General features: G+C 39.8%; 1 protein-coding gene across 4 annotated transcripts in view; it reads left to right on the top strand.

Annotated features, from left to right (window-relative positions):
* Positions 1 to 17,608, top strand: part of LOC106880777 (uncharacterized) — a 52,493-nt gene that overhangs the window by 1,091 nt on the left and 33,794 nt on the right. For 2 of the 4 annotated variants that reach the window (XM_089339347.1, XM_089339412.1), the window contains exons 2-4: positions 259 to 393; positions 4,090 to 4,287; positions 12,444 to 12,680. In XM_089339347.1, the coding sequence (XP_089195473.1) occupies positions 339 to 393; positions 4,090 to 4,287; positions 12,444 to 12,680 (490 nt within the window). In that variant the 5' untranslated portion in view covers positions 259 to 338. Of the gene's footprint in view, positions 1 to 190; positions 394 to 4,089; positions 4,288 to 12,443; positions 12,681 to 17,608 lie in introns of those variants that run through there. The other 2 variants (XM_089339267.1, XM_089339468.1) reach the window with 2 other exon arrangements.

Below are 17,608 nucleotides of genomic sequence, written 5' to 3'. Positions count from 1 at the left end.
ATTTCGGGCCTTGTGCCTAGAGTAGAAAAGCAGGCCGTCCTTCGTTTTAAGTAACACAAATATCACTTAAATAACAAAATTATCGGGCGATCTTACAGATCGCCAATTTTCCGAATCTTCACCATCTGAAACGAATTTGTAGGAATTTTCATTGAAAAATGTTCGTTTTTCTGGAAGTTATGAGGCAATAAAGTCGAGTAGGGGAATACGTGAAGAGGCATGCCTGAATCGACCCAACACTTTTTCTTTTTCGTAAAGCCTGGTACTTATTCTATCCGTCTATTCACCAAACCGCTAAGTTACGGAGACGTAAACACACCAACGTCGGTTGTCAAGCGATGATGGGGATAAACACACCAACACACAGTGCTGAACGTGGCGCGCGCGCAGCAGGTAAGAACGAACCCGAATCACTTATACATACATGCCAAAAACGACATACGTGACAACACACACACGTCCATTTCATATACACGTACATACTTCTTCCGTGGAGACGCAATGGCCCAGTGATAAGGGCAGCGGACTCGCAGTCATAGGATCGCGGTTTCGATTCCCAGACCGGGCGTTGTGAGTGTTTATTGAGTGAAAACACCAAAAGTTCCACGAGGCTCCGGCAGGGGGTAGTGGCGAACCCTGCTCTACTCTTTCACCACATCTTTCTCTCACTCTTTCTTCCTGTTTCTGTTGTGCCTGTAATTCAAAGGGTCAGCCTTGTCACACTGTGTCACGCTGAATATCCCAGAGAACTACGTTAAGGGTACACGTGTCTGTGGAGTGCTCAGCTACTTGCACGTTAATTTCACGAGCAGGCTGTTCCGTTGATCGGATCAACTGGAACCCTCGACATCGTAAGCGACGGAGTGCCAACAACATACTTCTTCCTCTTTCATTTCCTGGTCTCGCTTCAAAGCAAATGTCGCCTTCCACACGTCATCACAACACACACACCTTCACTCACACACAGACACACGCTTATTTCATGTACAGGTACATACATCTCACACCTTCTCTTTTAGTTTAAAACAAAAGTAAATAAATAAATAAAAATTTACGGAAATGAACGAACAACAATGACATTCCTTATTAGTGTGTGTATGTATCTATGGTTGTGTGTGTGTATATGTCAATGTATATTTGTATGTATCAGTATGTGTCTATATATATATGTGTGTGTGTGGGTTCGTATGTGAGAGAGAGAGAGAGAGAGAGAGAGATCATTATGGAGTGTGTAAGTTTTTAGGTCAATCTCAAAGTAAAGGTTTAGTGAATTTCTATATTTTTACAAACGATTATCGAATCTTCTGATAAGGTAAATACGGTGTACCTACACAAGTGCATATGTCCCACACCGACTTTGTTTCCTCATAACTTTCAGGAAAATGGATATTTTTTGATGAAATTTTCTATAAATAACCTTTGGGAGTTGTGGATTACGTTTATATCGGAATTTACTGTGGGGGTAGGGGGGAAGATAAAGAAAGGAAAATGTTGGACGTTATTCATGATTAATGTCCTGAAACACAATGTTTTTCAAAAATTTCAAATTACATTTTGTAGATATATATATATGTGATGTGTGTGCACAGCCACCAACTTCTATTTTTGCGTTGAAATTCGAAATGGTTGCTGCCAACACAATCTGAAAGATATTTGTAAAAAAAATTTCATTAGAAAAATATCCATTTTTTTCTGAAAGTTATGAGAAAACAAATCGTACTGGAACCATTAAGGCAAATTGGTGGTGGTCAGTGGGCCTGCTAGAAATCTTAGATCATCCCCTAACATCTGGAAAAAAAACAAAAGGAAGGCTGGAACTTCAGAATAGATGGTCAAAATCTTATTAGGAAGACAAAGATCAACTTTTCCTTTATTTTTTGTGTTGTTTACCACGAGAGAACCTGTCCATTCATGTTTGTATTGTTGACGGGAGCTAACCATCCACTGTGGCCGCTGGAACTGCCAGATCCCATGATTTTGCTCTTCTTTGGATTTGTTAATGATGGGTGTCCTGTGAAGACATGGCAGCTGATCCCTCCATCAATGATCTATAGAGTCTCAGCATCTATTTAGGCACTGGGGTTACAAATACTCTGTGGGCTGATTCAAATGTAATAACAATAGAAGCAGTACTAATACCAGAAGGTAATCTTTATCTCTCACTTAAAAGTGGATGTTGTGTTGGAACACCAAATACTGCAATAGTCACCATGAGAGAACCTCTCATATGGATTTGTGGTGCATAAAAGCATTTGTATCCACTTTTAACCCTTTTCTTACCATATTTCTGTTGAGATGCTCTGGGTTTCTTTCAATTAATTTTAAATATAACAAAGGATTTAGTAAAATAACTTAGTTATCATTAATCTAGTGTTAGGAAGATAAATTGTGACTAAGATTTGGTGGAAGATTTGAATTCAGAACTTTTGGAAACAAGGTATACTTCAGAGCCAGAGATGGCTTCGAATGGGTTGGTATCGAAAGGCTTTTGGGATTAATACTGCTGCTGTTGCAATTGGTTGTTTCTTTAGTGTTTCCTGTGGCATGTACTCTTTCAAGAAGACAATGGATTATGTAGTTTATTTCTACAAAGCTAGCATCAATAGAAACTAGAAAATTGTATTTAAAAATATACATATTCCCTACAGTTATGAAGAAATAAATTCAGTGGGGCACTGTTGTATAGGTATCTCCTGTCTGTAGAAAGCATTACAGTGAAATAAACAGTTTATGGATTGTTGGACAAAGAAATAAACAAACTTTACTTTTTAGTAGAACAAACAGAGATAGATTGATTCTGTGGCCAAGGCAACTTACTACTTTCTGATACAATTCAACTTTGGAGATTCTTTATATAATGTATTAGTAAGGCACCAAAGGATAGATTTTCAAGAATTTGTTTAGTCAGTTTTAGTCATTCATGCAGAGAAAAGGCCGTGACATCATCATCATCATCATTTAACGTCCATTTTCTATGCTGGCCACGGTTCAAATGTCTGTTGTGGCATCGTATCTATGGCTGGATGCCCTTCCTAATGCCAACCACTTGACATAATATGCTGGGTGCTTTTTATGTGCCACTGGCATGGGTGTGTTGGCACAGCCCTAGCGTGGATGTGGTTTTATGTGGCACCCACATATGAAAGGACAAGCCTGTATGTATGGAAGACAATGATTTTATTTAGCTTCACGTGATTTTTCAAGTACAGCAAATCACCACATCTCCTGGTCCCTCCGGGTCTAAAAATACCCAAGACCATAATTACCCCGACAACCCCATCAAGGAATTGAGGGCCCAACACAAAGCAATATTTATAAATTAAGTTCACCTGGTTTAGTTTTGTGGGTGAATGGTTGTGGTTTTCTTTTCTTGAATGTATTCCGTGTGATGTTGTGGCATTAATCAGGCTTATAAGATTGGCACTTTTGGTTGTTATTGTTACTGTTGTTGTTGTCATTGTTTGGGAAATGGGGACAAAATGTTTAGTGACATTTCATCAGTCTTTACATTCTGGGTTCAAATTCCACTGAGGTCAACTTCATTTTTCATCCCCTCGGAGTCGATAGAATAAGTACCAGTTGATGTAATTGATTAACCCCTCTCCCAAAATTTCAGGCCTTGTGCCTATAGAAGAAAGAATTGTTTGGAAAATGTGTATTTAGGTGAAGTTTGTCATACTAAATGGCATTATTTGATGGCATTTGTGTGGCTGTTTTATTGAAAATCATCTTTTAAAAGATTTTAAAGCTGGATTCGTTCAGATTTCGTGGACATATGTTAGAACTCCTGTTTCTGTCAATGAAATTAGCATTGTTCAATCAGGAATGCCATAACTTCTTTGCAGATATTTTCAAGACAAAACAATTTTAGCAAGTGTATTTGTCTCTTTTAAAAATAGTTGGGTGAACTTTTGAAAAACTTTGGCTGTTACTTCTAGCATATCTGGACTGTTTGAAGGCTACATGTATTTCAGGTTTACATCAGGCATATAAAGTGGATGTTTATGATGCGGATAGCCATATATTGTTACATGGATGGTGAGTAGTAACTGATATTTTTTAGCATTAAATCTTGGTTTTATTTTGCAGAAATATCTACCTTGAATATGGGAGGAGATGATGAGGGCAGAACAATATTGGTGTCAGGAGTCCCAACTGATTTCCGTTTGGAAGCCATTCGGTCTTATTTTGAGAACAAGAGGAGATCAAATGGAGGACCTATTAAAGGAATCCCAGAACGGATCCAAGATTCTGGAAAAGTTATTATCACTTTTGAATCGGAAAAAGGTTAGAAGAAATATTCTTTATTTCATGAAATCATTTACAGACATCATCTTCATCATCGTCAGATGCCTGTTGTCCATGCTTGCATAGGTTGGACAGTTCGTATGTAGTTACTGTGAACCCAATAGATTAATATAAAGCAATGTTAACCACCACCACCACCACCACCACCACTCTCACCATCATCATCATCATCAATTTTCCATATTGAAATGTGTTGAAATAGTTTGACAGGATCTGGTGAGCTGCACTGACCTCTAGGGTCAGCTTTGGCATGGCTTCTATTGCTCAGTGCCCTTCCTAATGCCAACCACTTTACAGAGTGGACTGGAGGCATTTTTTCCTGCCATCATTACTAGTGTGATTGCCAAGTGATGTCCAAGACAGAAAAAGAAATGGAAAACAAACTCCCTCTACTAAATGGAGTGAGGAACCGAAAGGGTTATGTAGGGGTTATGCTAGGGGTTGAAAGGCTAAAGTACGATCAAGGAGGTACAATAGAGAAAATATAGAGCATTGTTCTATTTCCAGTTGTCACACCATTCTGTGTCCACTCATGAAAACTCTTTAATCATCAACAATCTGGCTGTCATGGTTACGCTTTTATAATGAAGAGGTCTCAACACTGAAACATGTCTGGAGTTGTCTCTCTATTGCTAAATTCATTCATTCACCATATGATGAAGGAATATCAAATTCATTCCTTCACCATATGCTGAAGGAATATGAAATTCATTCCTTCACCAAATGCTGAAGGAATATGGAATTCATTCCTTCACCATATGCTGAAAGAATATCAAATTCATTCCTTCACCAAATTCTGAAGGAATATGAAATTCATTCCTTCACCAAATGCTGAAGGAATATGGAATTCAGTCCTTCACCATATGCTGAAGGAATATGGAATTCATTCCTTCACAAAATACTGAAGGAATATGAAATTCATTCCTTCACCAAATGCTGAAGGAATATGGAATTCAGTCCTTCACCATATGCTGAAAGAATATCAAATTCATTCCTTTACCAAATTCTGAAGGAATATGGAATTCAGTCCTTCACCATATGCTGAAGAAATATGAAACTCATTCCTTCACAAAATACTGAAGGAATATGAAATTCATTCCTTCACCATATGCTGAAGGAATATGAAACTCATTCCTTCACCATATGCTGAAGGAATATGGAATTCATTCCTTCACCATATGTTGAAGGAATATGAAATTCATTCCTTCACCATATGCTGAAGGAATATGGAATTCATTCCTTCACAAAATACTGAAGGAATATGAAATTCATTCCTTCACCATATGCTGAAGGAATATGAAACTCATTCCTTCCCCATATGCTGAAGGAATATGAAATTCATTCCTTCATCATATGCTGAAGGAATATGAAATTCATTCCTTCACCATATGCTGAAGGAATATGGAATTCATTCCTTCACAAAATACTGAAGGAATATGAAATTCATTCCTTCACCATATGCTGAAGGAATATGAAACTCATTCCTTCACCATATGCTGAAGGAATATCAAATTCATTCCTTCACCAAATGCTGAAGAAATATGAAATTCATTCCTTCACCATATGCTGAAGGAATATCAAATTCATTCCTTCATCATTTGCTGAAGGAATATCAAATTCATTCCTTCAACAAATGCTGAAGGAATATGGAATTCATTCCTTCACCATATGCTGAAGGAATATGAAATTCATTCCTTCACCAAATGCTGAAGGAATATGAAATTCATTCCTTCACCATTCCCTCTCTCTCTCTCCCTCTCTCCCTCTCTCTCTCTCTGTCTCTCTCGTAGTTTTTCCTAAAGGTTTTCAGGTTCTGGGTATATATAAATGAGAAATCCATTCTAAATTATCTCAATCTCTTCTCCGCTGACATACTACGACGAAGTCTCCAAGATGCAGATAAGATAGAGATTTTTATTTATTTACGGCCTCAACATCTCATACCTTTCGCGCTTTAGTCTGCCCTCTATTATTCATCTTGTTTCTCTCCATGAAATTCAATTGAATTCAGTTTTTGTCTTAAATTCATACTTATTCATTTTCTAAGCTTCCTAAATTCATGCTACGTATATATTCCATTCACCTAGATTTCATTGCTCTTTTAGTAACGCCTGCGCATGCGTAGTTTTACGCATGCGTAGAATAAAACAAGCAAGCGTTTCCCGCTCAATTCATTCTCTTTCACGCTGGCCAGCGATTGAGCAAGGACGTGTGTTTAAAGCTGTCTCTACATCTTTCGGTCTTATACTCGACAGCTCGTTATTCTCACCTCTAAAGATGTATAACTAAAGATTTGTATGTTTTACCAAGTAAATAAATGTTGTTTAAGTTGTTTAGTCTGGAGTTCAGCGTACCGTCAATTTCTTTAATTTTTTAGTAGAAAGTCAGGTATACAATCTAAAGACGTATAACCCACGTTCTACTAAACTCTTTTAAAAATTACGATTTATGCATTGTTGTCTCTCAAATATTTAATCTACGATTAAGAGCCCTATCTCCTCGCTGATGGTACACCCTCCCTCCCACCCCCTCCACCGGAAGTGCATTCCTCTGTCATCCTGTCATCCTCGGCTGTCTCCCGGAACCCATCTAGTGGCCTTGGCCATCCTCTCCCCAACCTTTGGGTAGCGCATTAAGTTTGAGTAATGTTTGCAGGTTGTAGGTACTGTTTTGCTTATGAATTCTTCCAATTGCAAGTTTTCTATTCAGGTACACGACACTGCTTCTCGCTTTCCCAGGCTACAGGCCCACACCCCCAACACCCATACTGTTAGGATTGGCACTCTCAACGTCGGCACGCTGAAAGGTAGATCTGGTGAAATTGTTGAGATGCTTGAACGGAGACGCGTAGATATGTGCTGCATCCAGGAAGTAAGATGGAGATGAGGTTCTGCGAGGTTCCTCACAGGCAAAGAACACAGGTACAAGATTTTCTGGGCAGGGAAAACTGACGGGGTCGGGGGCGTAGGAATACTTCTAGCGGAGAAATGGGTGGATAAGGTAATCGAGGTCGTTAGAGTATGTGACAGAGTACTTAAGATTAGACTAGTGCTTCATCATAGATTAGCTACTGTCATCTCAGCCTATGCACCTCAACCGGGGCTACCAGATGGTCTGAAAGATCAATTCTATGACACCCTCTTGCAAACTACCTCGTCGACGAGTGACAGGGACCTTCTCTTTGTGGCTGGAGACTTCAATGGTCATGTCGGACGCCGTGCTGGAGGCTTCCATGGCATACATGGAGGCTATGGCTTCGGTTCCCGCAACGAGGAGGGAACCAGACTGCTGGAATTCTGTGATGCAACCGATCTTATGGTCTGCAATACCAACTTCAGGAAACCTGCCAGTCACCTAGTCACCTACCGCTCCGGCAGACACTCTAGCCAAATCGACTACATCCTCGCCAGAAATAGGGAAAGAGGGCGGCTTATAAATGCCAAAACCTACCCTGGCGAAGAATGTACCCCACAACATAGATTAGTAGTTAGCGACTTTGGGATCAAGGCAAAATGGGTGCCCAGAATTAGACCGGCTTGGAGGAGAAGGGTGTGGAAGCTTAAAGACCCTGCAAATGGACAGAGACTTAGAGACAAGTTACTTGAAGCATTTAACGAAATAGAAGGGGATATAGCATCATGCAACGTGGAAGACAATTGGAGATTTCTGCAGGACAACCTGTTGAAAGCCACCGACCAGATTTGTGGGTGGTGTAAGGTCCCCTCCCAACCCAGAGTAACGTGGTGGTGGAACAAGGAGGTAGACAGGGCTATTAGACAAAAGAAACAGGCTTGGAAGGACTGGAAGAACGGTGGTAGCAGGGAATTGTACCAATGTGCCAGAAGGGAGGCTAGGCGACAGGTTTATTTAGCCAGAGGGGAAGCAGATAAGAAAAGATTTGCCAATGTTCTGCGCCGTGAGGACCAAAGACTCGAGGTATTTCGTGTTGCAAGACAGTGTAGGAGAGAGAATAGTGATGTTGTAGGAGAGAAATGTGTTCGCATGGATGATGGTACGCTTGCACTAAATGAGGATGCAAAGAAAGAGGTCTGGAGATGCCACTACGATAGATTGCTTAATAAAGAGAATGAATGGGAGGAAGAGAGCCTGCCATATGTCGACCCAATAGAGGGACCAGCTATCCAAGTTGATAGTACCAGGGTAGATAAAGCAATTAAGAGTATGAAGACCGGGAAAGCCCCCGGCCCATCAGGAATCACTGCAGAGATGCTCAAAATATCTGGCAGTGTTGGCTATAGCCTAGTCACCCGTATTACGAACCAGGTGATACACAAAGGAGTCATACCCAATGACTGGTGTAGCAGCATCATAGTCAACTGCTACAAAGGTAAAGGTGACGCTTTAGATACAAATAATTACAGAGGCATCAAGCTGTTAGATCAGGTTATGAAAGCTACAGAGAGGGTCATAGCCCAACTAATTAGGGAGCGAATCAATTTAGATGAGATGCAGTTTGGGTTCGTGCCAGGTAAAAGCACTACTGATGCCTTATTTCTAGTGAGACAGCTGCAGGAGAAATACCTAGCTAAGGATAAACCTCTGTACCTGACTTTCGTTGACATGGAGAAAGCCTTTGACAGGGTCCCCCGATCCCTTATCTGGTGGTCAATGAGGAAACTTGGGATAGAAGAATGGTTAGTGATAGCTGTGCGAGCCATGTACAGAGATGCTGCCAGTAAGGTGAGGGTTGGAAATGAGTACAGCAATGAATTCCGGGTAGAGGTAGGGGTCCACCAAGGTTCTGTCCTCAGCCCCCTCTTATTTATCATAGTCCTCCAGGCAATCACAGAGGAGTTCAAGACAGGTTGCCCCTGGGAGCTCCTCTATGCTGATGACCTTGCCCTAATTGCGGAGTCACTATCAGAACTAGAGGAGAAGTTTCAGGTGTGGAAGCAAGGTCTAGAATTGAAGGGCCTTAGAGTCAACCTAGCTAAAACCAAAATCCTAATAAGTAGGAAGGTAGATAAAACACAAACCCCTTCAGGTAGATGGCCCTGCTCAGTATGTAGAAAAGGAGTAGGTAGTAACTCTATAAGATGTACCCGGTGCAAGCTATGGACACATAAGAGGTGCAGCAACATCAAAGGCAGGTTAACTAGCAAGTTAGTTTTTGTTTGTGGCAGATGTTCAGGTGCAATAAAGACTGTAAACAAACAGGAAACAACTTCTATCTCATTCCAGGGTGAAAAACTAGAGGTAGTCGATAGCTTCCGCTATCTAGGCGACCAAGTTAGTAGTGGGGGTGGGTGCGCTGAAAGTGTAGCTGCTAGAATAAGAATAGCCTGGGCAAAGTTTAGAGAGCTCTTACCCCTGCTGACGACAAAGGGACTCTCACTCAGAGTAAAAGGCAGACTGCATGACGCATGTGTACGAACAGCCATGCTACATGGCAGGGAAACATGGGCTGTAACTGCTGAGGACATACGTAAGCTTGCAAGGAATGACGCCAGTATGCTCCGTTGGATGTGTAATGTCAATGTGAATACCCGTCAGAGTGTAAGTATCTTGAGAGAAAAGCTGAACATTAGAAGCATCAGTTGTGGCGTGCAAGAGAGACGATTGCGCTGGTATGGACATGTGGTGAGAATGGATGAGGATAGCTGCGTGAAAAAGTGCCACACCCTAACAGTTGAGGGAACCCGTGGAAGAGGTAGGCCCAGGAAGACCTGGGCTGAGGTGGTGAGGCAAGACCTTCGTACATTGGGCCTCACCGAGGCGATGACTACTGACTGAGACCTTTGGAAATGTGCTGTGCGTGAGAAGACCCGGCAAGCCAAGTAAGATCGTTGCCAGTGCCCCTGGACTGGCTCTTGTGCGGGTGGCACATGAGATGCACCATTTTGAGCGTGGCCGTTGCCAGTACCGCCTGACTGGCTCCCATAGGATTTTCGAGTGAGATTGTTGCCAGTGCCCCTGGACTGGCTTGTGCGGGTGGCACATAAAAGACACCATTTCGAGCGTGGCCGTTTTCGTGCGGGTGACACGTAAAAGCACCCACTACACTCTCTGAGTGGTTGGCGTTAGGAAGGGCATCCAGCTGAAGAAACTCTGCCGAATTAGATTGGAGCCTGGTGTTGCCATCCGGTTTCACCAGTCCTCAGTCAAATCATCCAAACCATGCTAGCATGGAAAGCGGACGTTAAACGATGATGATAATGATGATGATGATATGCTGAAGGAATATCAAATTCATTCCTTCAACAAATGCTGAAGGAATATGGAATTCATTCCTTCACCATATGCTGAAGGAATATCAAATTCATTCCTTCAACAAATGCTGAAGGAATATGAAATTCATTCCTTCACCATATGCTGAAGGAATATCAAATTCATTCCTTCAACAAATTCTGAAGGAATATGAAATTCATTCCTTCACCATATGCTGAAGGAATATGAAATTCATTCCTTCAACAAATGCTGAAGGAATATGAAATTCATTCCTTCACAAAATACTGAAGAAATATGAAATTCATTCCTTCACCATATGCTGAAGGAATATGAAACTCATTCCTTCACAAAATACTGAAGAAATATGAAATTCATTCCTTCAACAAATGCTGAAGGAATATGAAATTCATTCCTTCACCATATGCTGAAGGAATATCCAATTCATTCCTTCACCATATGCTGAAGGAATATGAAACTCATTCCTTCACAAAATGCTGAAGAAATATGAAATTCATTCCTTCAACTTCAACAAATGCTGAAGGAATATCAAATTCATTCCTTCAACAAATGCTGAAGGAATATGGAATTCATTCCTTCACCATATGCTGAAGGAATATCCAATTCATTCCTTCACCATATGCTGAAGGAATATCCAATTCATTCCTTCACTATATGATGAAGGAATATCGAATTCATTTCTTCACCAAATGCTGAAGGAATATCAAATTCATTCCTTCAACAAATGCTGAAGGAATATCAAATTCACTCCTTTACCAAATGCTGAAGGAATATGAAACTCATTCCTTCACAAAATACTGAAGGAATATGGAATTCATTCCTTCACCATATGCTGAAGGAATATGAAATTCATTCCTTCACCATATGCTGAAGGAATATCCAATTCATTCCTTCACTATATGATGAAGGAATATCGAATTCATTTCTTCACCAAATGCTGAAGGAATATCAAATTCATTCCTTCAACAAATGCTGAAGGAATATCAAATTCACTCCTTTACCAAATGCTGAAGGAATATGAAACTCATTCCTTCACAAAATACTGAAGGAATATGGAATTCATTCCTTCACCATATGCTGAAGGAATATGAAATTCATTCCTTCACCATATGCTGAAGGAATATCCAATTCATTCCTTCAACAAATGCTGAAGGAATATGGAATTCTGTCCTTCACCATATGGCATATCTTTTTTTTTTATTTATGCAAATTTAAATTTCAAGGTTATGTCCGTCTCCTTTCTTAACATGAGTCTCTCATGAAGATAATGAGTCTCTCTGTTCATTAAGTGACTAATTTTAATTGAAATTTTGCAGTGCACTTCATTAAATGTTTTGACATATTCTGATAGTTCCAAAATTAGTCAAATGTTCTACTGTTTATTTGGAAAATAGGTTTACATATTGGTCTGCTCACGATAAAGCTTTTTATTGGCAAGTTTCTTTGTGAATGAGTACTGTTTCCTCTAAGTATTGTATGTGTGTATACATGTACGTGTGTATGTGTTTATCTGATCACACACACACACACACACACACACACAAATCCTGTGATGCCCACAGTTTCTCTCTTCCAAATATCAGTCACAAGGCCCTGGTCATCTTGAGGCTGTGGTAGAAGATACTTGCTCAAGGTGCTGTTGGACAGAGGGATTGAACTAGAACCAGGAATTGTACAGGGAACCTCATAATCCTCTCGGCTATAGAGTAAACAAAGGGGCCTCTAAGTGATGACTTGATCTGCTAGAAGAGGCAGTTAAATCTTCTTCATGTAACACCTAACATCTTAAACAAGGAAGGACACTTGGGAGTGTTAGTGGTCAGAATGTGTCTGACCTGGTTCTGCACTGCAACACCAATACAACCATGCCCTCCACTCATAAATAATGACATTATATTCTCAATTTCTTCTGCTATTTTGATTTTCAGACGCAGAAAATGTCGTCAAAAAGAAGTTCCATAATGTAAGCAAATATAAACTTCATGTGAACCAGCATAAAAATCTAGTTTGGCAAGAAGATGCTATGATTGTGTCAAATGGCCACAAAGACATGTCTGAAAAAATGTTAATTAATTTTTTGGAAAAGACAAGAAAATTAGATATTGTATATGTCTTCCCTGGAAGAAAAGCTGGAATTTTTCTTGTGTATTGCCAAAAGGAAATTGGTAAGTTTCTTCAACTTTAATTTGTTCCGATAAAGATTTCTTGAATTTTGTTTTCTTAATAGGATTGTTATATCTTTTATGTTTTTATTCTTTCAATTATTAGATTGTGGCCATGCTGGGGCACCACCTTGAAGATCTTTTTGTGTCAAATGAATCGACTCCAGTGCTTCTCACTTTTTTTAAGCCTGGTAACTTATTTTATCGCTCCATTTTGCTGATCTGCTAAGTTACAGGAACATAAACACACTAACACCAGTCATCAAGCAGTGGTGGATAATAAACAGACACAAAGACACACACACATACTGAGCTTCTTTCAGTTTCCGTCTATCAAATCCACTCACAATGCCTTGGTTGAACTGAGACTACAGTAGAAGATTCTCACCCAACGTGCCACGCAGTGGGACTGAACGCAGAACCATGTGGTTTGGAAGCAAACTTCTTACCACACAGCCATGTCTGCACCTATTTATGTCTTTGATTTCTTCCCAGATTTTGCCTTTTGGTTTCTCACTTTTATCAGGAAAGGAAGAAATTTGTCAGGAATGATGGTCATCAGGCAGGAAATCAGAAATATTAGAGATGATGTTTTGTCAGTGAAATTGATTCCAGTATTTGACGGTTCCTTCAGTTTCTAAATATTGGAAAGAGGGAAAGTAAATGGAATATTTTACCATCTTTGTTTGATTGATAGAGGGAACTTGTTACGAATGTAATTTCTATCTAAAACAAGACAAAAAGAAAACTGAGTCTTTACCATGTAAATGCATATTACAGAATAATAAAAGAAATATATAGTTTAATTATAAAACAAAATATATTTTGTGTGTCTTGGGAGGGTCATTGTGCCAATGATAAACACATGCACAGGTCTGCCTGTCTTTTACTGTTAATTATAGTTTCAATATTAAACAAATATGTTGAGTAATGATACTCTCATAATATGGAACACATCAAACTAAAATTTTCAAATCAATAAAATTGTACAAAGGACTTTCCACAAAGGGTCAAATGTTCGGTTGATATGCCCTTATTTTTTTTTTTTTTCCTGTTGTTTCACCTCTCCATTTTATTTGCCATTTCTCATTACAGACTCTGAAACATTTCTTCTTTCTTCTAGCACTTTCATCTTTAGAATTCAGAACATTCCTTAACTTTTTAGCATTCACATTAATCTGTCAAGCATTATGCTTATTTATTCACATCATTTCGTATTAATCAGGCATGATCTCATAGGTCGTTTCCAGCAGGACTTATTTGTTGTAAGCCTAGTACTTATTCTATCGGTCTTGCTTGCCAAACCACTACGTTTCGGGGTCATAAACACACCAACATCAGTTGTCAAATGATGGTGGGGGGCAAACACAAACACACCAACACACATACACACACACACACACATACACACACACACACACACACATAGATACATAGATATATATATGACGGGCTTCTTTCAGTTTCCCTCTACCAAATCTACCCGCAAGACTTTGGTCAGCTCTAGGCTCTAGTAGAAGACTCTTGCCCAAGGTGCCACGCAGTGGGACTGAACCCAAAACCATGTGGTTGGGAAGCAAGCCTCTTACCACACAGCCATGCCTGTGCCTATATATATATATATATATATATATATATATATATATATATATGTATGTATGTATGTATGTATGTATGTATGTATGTGTGTGTGTGTGTGTGTGTGTGTGTATGTGTGTGTGTGTATGTGTATGTATGTATGTATGTATGTATGTATATATATATATATATATATATATATATATATAGCTTCTAGGAACGTTTGCTGCAGGAACATTTGCCTCAGAATTTTTGGCTGTAGGAAATTTTGCCATAAGACAAAAGATGAGTTGTTCCCCTTGGTAGATAACTGCTTCAACCAATAAGAAGGGGTAAAGTAATTTCTTTACTCATTTAGAATTTCTTTGTTCATTCGACAATATTTTTCTGTGTTGCAAGAATGTTTTCTGGCAAACTTTCCAGATACAATATATATATACATACATATATATATATATATATATATATATATATATATATGCCAGCCCCCTCGCCCTGACTGGCTCCTGTGCTGGTGACACATAAAAAGCACCATCCAAATGTGACTGATACCAGTGCCGCCTTGACTGGCTCCTGTGCCAGTGGTATGTAAAAGCACCATCCAAACATGGTCTAGGCCAGTCCCCCTCTGGTTCCTGTGCCGATGACATGTAAAAGCACCATTCAAATGTGGCTGAGGCCAGCCCCCTCTGGCTCCTGTGCAAGTGGCACGTAAAAAGCACCCACTACACTCTCGGAGTGGTTGGCATTAGGAAGGTCATCCAGCTGTAGAAACACTGCCAGATCAGATTGGAGCCTGGCCTGGCCTGGTGCAGCCTCCTGGCTTCCCAGACCCCACTCAAACTGTTCAACCCATGCCAGCATGGAAAACGGACGTTAAACGATGGTTATGAGGATGATATATATATATTTATATAGATTGTAGGTGATCAAATCAAGTCTGTCAGTTATTTGAATCTGGTCCTAATTATATTATTCATCTTTATTTAACAAACCACTCAGGTGCAAGATGGACTGAAACACAATATAAACAATAGGTGCAGATGCACATGTGCATGTGCACATACACTCACACACATATGCACATAGATGATGGGTAGGCAAACTGCAGCCCACGGAGACCTGTAAGAAATTAGAAAAAGAAATCAATAAATTTTTGTCAACATGTTTGTGTTTCAACCAAGGGTGACGTTTTCAGTGTCATAGAAATCTACGTCCCATTTTCCAGTGGTTACATACTTTCTGCACATGTTATCACAGTTATTGTTGATAGTTGCCTGCAGAACAACACAATCTCTCCAACCCCACGAAGTATACTTCCTAAAAAACATAAAATTGAGGTTGAGTGCCATGCATTTAATGAAGAATGCAGTCACATGTATTTCTTTACCAGTTCTAAGAATAAAGCGGTGTGTTTACTGTGCCAGGAGACGATTACCATGTTAAAGGAGTACAATTTGAAGTGGCACTACCAAACAAAACACAGAGATTTCGGACACAACATGACTGATGAAGAACAGAAGAAAAAGGCTGTGGAATATGTTGCAACATTGAACAAGCAACAAACTCTATTTAAGAAGCAACCATCAATTCATGTTGCTGCATTGGAGGCAAGTTGTACAGTGGCATACCGATTTTCAAGACCTAACAAACCATTCTTAGATGACAAGTTAATAAGACAATGCATGATGGATTGCGCAAGTGTCATATGCCTGGAAATGAAAGTTAAATTTGAAAACATTTCATTATTGAGGAGAACTATCGTACGATGCCCAGAAATAATCAGTGAGGAGTTAACTCAACAGCTGAGAGATGCAAATAAAGATTCTATATAATGGTGCCTGGGAATTATGTTGGGCAAATGTGGGCATGTTTAAACTGTTGGAAAACAAGATTAGAAAAGATAATCCTAACCAAGCCTTCTTGTCTTTCCACTGCATCTTGCAGCAAGAAAATCTGTGTAAATCTGCACTTAACCTGAAGCATGTGGTGGATCCAGTGGTGAGTGTAGTAAACACCATCAGGGCAAGAGCACTCAATTACAGAGAGTTCAAGTCCCTACTGGAGGATATGGAGGTTGAGCATGGGGATGTCCTCCACGACAACAATGTACGATGGCTCAGTCTTGGCAAAGTGCTGAAGCGAGTGTGGGGCTTACGAAAAGAAATTCTGCTCTTTCTCAATATGAAAAGGATTGCTTGTGAATTTGTTACAACAATGGACTGTGATGAGTGGAAATATGAACTTATGTTTGCAGCTGATGTTTTTGAAAAGTTGAATGAGCTAAATGTGAAATTGCAGAGAAAGGAACTTTTGGCTCATGAAATGTATAAGCATGTTTAATTTTTTCAAGCAAAATTATCCTTGTTTTCAAACAAGTGAGGACAAGTTCACCCATTTTTCATTGTTGAGAAAGGAGAAAGTAGCTGCAAATGTGTGTTCAAAAATTAAAGATCTGTTGAGAAGTTTGACTGAAAAGTTTGAGAGAAGGTTTGAGGATTTCAGAGGGATTGAACTTAAATTCAACTTATTAACTTCTCGTTTCTCTGCTGATGTTGATGCAGCAGCTGATGAATTAACTTGATAGACATTCACTCGGATCAGTCACTGAAGGAAATGTTTCATTCCCTACCTTTTGTAGAGTTTTACAAGTCACTCTCTGTTCAATGCTTCCTGTGATTAAGAAATTTTGCTGCTAGATTATTCTCTATTTTTTGGTTCCACTTACACCTGTGAACAGAGTTTTTCCTGCAGGAAGATAAATAAGTCCAAAAACAGGTCCATGGTGTCAGATACAAACGTAATTGCTGTTACGGGAGTTTCTACCAGTGATCTTGTTCCAGACTTTAAAAAGATTCTGACTAGATTATGAATTTGTTTGTTTTTATTAATCATGCTGTCTATTTGTTGCATTATTTTAAAGTGTACTGCCTGATTTTAAAAGGTGCGGCCCTTCGACTTTAATGGCCCTCTGATCTGACCCTTACTCAGAAGAGTTTGCCTGCACCAGTGGCACGTGAAAAACAACATTCAAACGGGGTCATTGCCACTGCCGCTGGGCTGGCTCCTGTGCAGGTGACACGTAAAAAACACCATTTGAGCGTGGCCGTTGCCAGTACTGCCTGACTGGCCCTCGTGCCAGTGGCATGTAAAAAGCACCCACTACACTCTCGGAGTGGTTGACGTTGGGAAGAGCATCCAGCTGTAGAAACTCTGCCAGATCAGATTGAAGCCTGGTGCTGCCATCTGGCTCGCCAGTCCTCAGCCAAACCGTCCAACCCAGCGTGGAAAGTGGACGTTAAATGATGATGATGATATATACATACGTATAGTGAGACGGGTGTATAAACAAC

The sequence above is a fragment of the Octopus bimaculoides genome, chromosome 1 (assembly GCF_046866305.1).
Source record: "Octopus bimaculoides isolate indiv1 chromosome 1, ASM4686630v1, whole genome shotgun sequence".
Taxonomy (NCBI): Eukaryota; Metazoa; Mollusca; class Cephalopoda; order Octopoda; family Octopodidae; genus Octopus; species Octopus bimaculoides.
Note: the sequence above shows the minus strand (reverse complement) of the source record. Positions and strands in the feature narration are given on the sequence as shown.